This window comes from Entamoeba nuttalli (genome assembly GCF_000257125.1).
Source record: "Entamoeba nuttalli P19 unplaced genomic scaffold asmbl_4410, whole genome shotgun sequence".
NCBI lineage: Eukaryota > Evosea > Mastigamoebida > Endamoebidae > Entamoeba > Entamoeba nuttalli.
This window is the reverse complement of record NW_008576773.1, coordinates 1-2,027: the sequence shown is the minus strand read 5'-3', so window position 1 is coordinate 2,027 and position 2,027 is coordinate 1. Positions and strand designations below refer to the sequence as shown.

The window sequence follows — 2,027 nt, the reverse complement described above, 5'->3', positions numbered from 1 at the left end:
AAAAGTATTGTTCAAATCAATAAATAATGAGAATAAAATAAAATTCAAAGAGAAGTATATAAAGGAAAATAAAAAGAATTGAATGAATTAATTAGTCTTAACCCAAGCAGCATAATCATATCCATCACCTTTTTGTGGAAGATTAGCTTTAACATATTCAATTTGTTCAGCACTCATACCAGCTTTTTGCATATCAGTTTCAGTAATACTATCTTTACCAGCAGCAATAGTAGAGAAGATTTCATTAAGTTGTTCTGGTGATGGATTTTCATCATTCTTTTCTTTCATGTATTGGACATAATTATCAAATGAAACACCATTTTCTCCTTTTGTAACATTATTATAAATAGCATCATATTGTGCATCTTCTCCTCCAGTGAAATCAATATCAATTAATCCCATTGAACTTAAGCATGATCTAAATTCAAGTTTATCAAGAATTCCATCATGATTTCCATCAAATGCATCAAAGCTTTGTTTGAATTCTTGCATTTGTTCAGCAGTAACTCCACTAGAAGCTTCATTAATTTGGGCTTCAATATAAACAATCTTCTTTTCAAACATAGAAACTGTTTGTTCATAATTGAATTGAAGATCATCAAATGATACATCAGTATATTCATTATCTTCAATATTAGCATCTTCACATGCCTTTTCTGCTTCTTCAATTGGTGGAAGTTGTCCTTCAACTTGTTTTAATTCTTCTAATTTTGCTTTTAATGTAGCTACTTGTTCTTCTAATGGTGCTTCACTTGTCTCATCTGTAACAAATGTTCTATATTCATTAATCTTTGCATCAGTTGCATTAGCTGGATCTGCAAATGCTTTTCTAAGTGCAATAAGACAATTTCTCATAGCAGTATTTAATTTAGATCTTAATGTTCTTTCAGCTTCTGAAATATTTGCAATATATCCTTCAAGACTCTTTGGATCAAGTCCTTCTGGTGCAACATAAACTGGTCTTTTCATTCCTCTTAATTTTGAATTAATTTGACCAAATAATGTAGCAAGATCACCTTGTTCTTTAATAAATGCTCTTTTATCTCCTTTTCTATAATTTTTAGTTTCATTAATTTGTTCTTTAACTTGATGATATTCATCTGATGGTTCAACTCCATTCATTTTGTTAATAGCTGCTTCAATATTTTCTTTAAGTGCTTGAGCTCTTTGTTCATAATCATGAACCATACCTTCTGTGGCTCTAAGGAAATCAAGGAAATTACCAGCTCTTTTACCTGCTTTTTCTACTTGATCATTTGAACTGAATACTTTATATAAAGCAGCAACGTATGTCATAACTGATCTTTCATCTGGTCTTGGCATATTAACAATATCATCAACATCAAGTAATTTTGGAATACCAAGTTCTTTTTCTGCAACATCAAATGCTTTTTCTAAATTAGCTCTATCATCTTCTCCAACTGTTTCCCAATCTAATAAATCTGGTCTATGTCTATGAATAAGAGCACAGAAAACTTTTCCATCCTTGAATGATTCTGAAAAGTTTTCTACTTTAACTGGATATGGTTCACATTTCTTTTGACACCATAATAATAATCCTTGTTTAGCACTTAATCCTTCTGCTGAAAGTTCGGAAATAGCAAATCTTAAAATAAGTGTCCAAACAAGTCCAAGTGTTAATTTAACATTTCCATCAACAATATCAGTTGGTCCAATACCTGTTAATTTAACATCTCTTGATTGAATAAATCTTAATGCTTTATCCAAATTTTCTGTCATTTGAATTCTCATTTTTGGATTAGTAACACATTTAATAGTTGTTTCTCCAATAATTTCTAAAAGTGCACATAATTCTACTCCATTCTTAAAGTCAGTAGTAACATCATTAATTTTTCTTCCTTTTTTTGCAAGATGCATATTGACCCATTTAGTAAAGGTCTTAATTTGTACTTTTTCCCATTGAGCAACTAACTCACTATCAGCCATTTTTTTACCTTTTTTAAGATTATTTCTTTCACCCTTTTATTTCAAGTTCTCACTACGCAAAACTCTAATCTCATTATTCT

The 2,027-nt window shown here is 30.0% G+C and overlaps 1 protein-coding gene across 1 annotated transcript; it reads right to left on the bottom strand.

The window, feature by feature from the left end:
• Positions 1-87: 87 nt before the first annotated feature.
• On the bottom strand, positions 88-1,947 carry ENU1_103170 (calponin domain family protein, putative; the record flags this gene model as incomplete). Its single annotated transcript, XM_008859374.1, has 1 exon — positions 88-1,947. One exon carries the CDS (start codon positions 1,945-1,947, stop codon positions 88-90), a length of 1,860 nt encoding a protein of 619 aa, XP_008857596.1.
• Between the last annotated feature and the right edge of the window lie 80 nt (positions 1,948-2,027).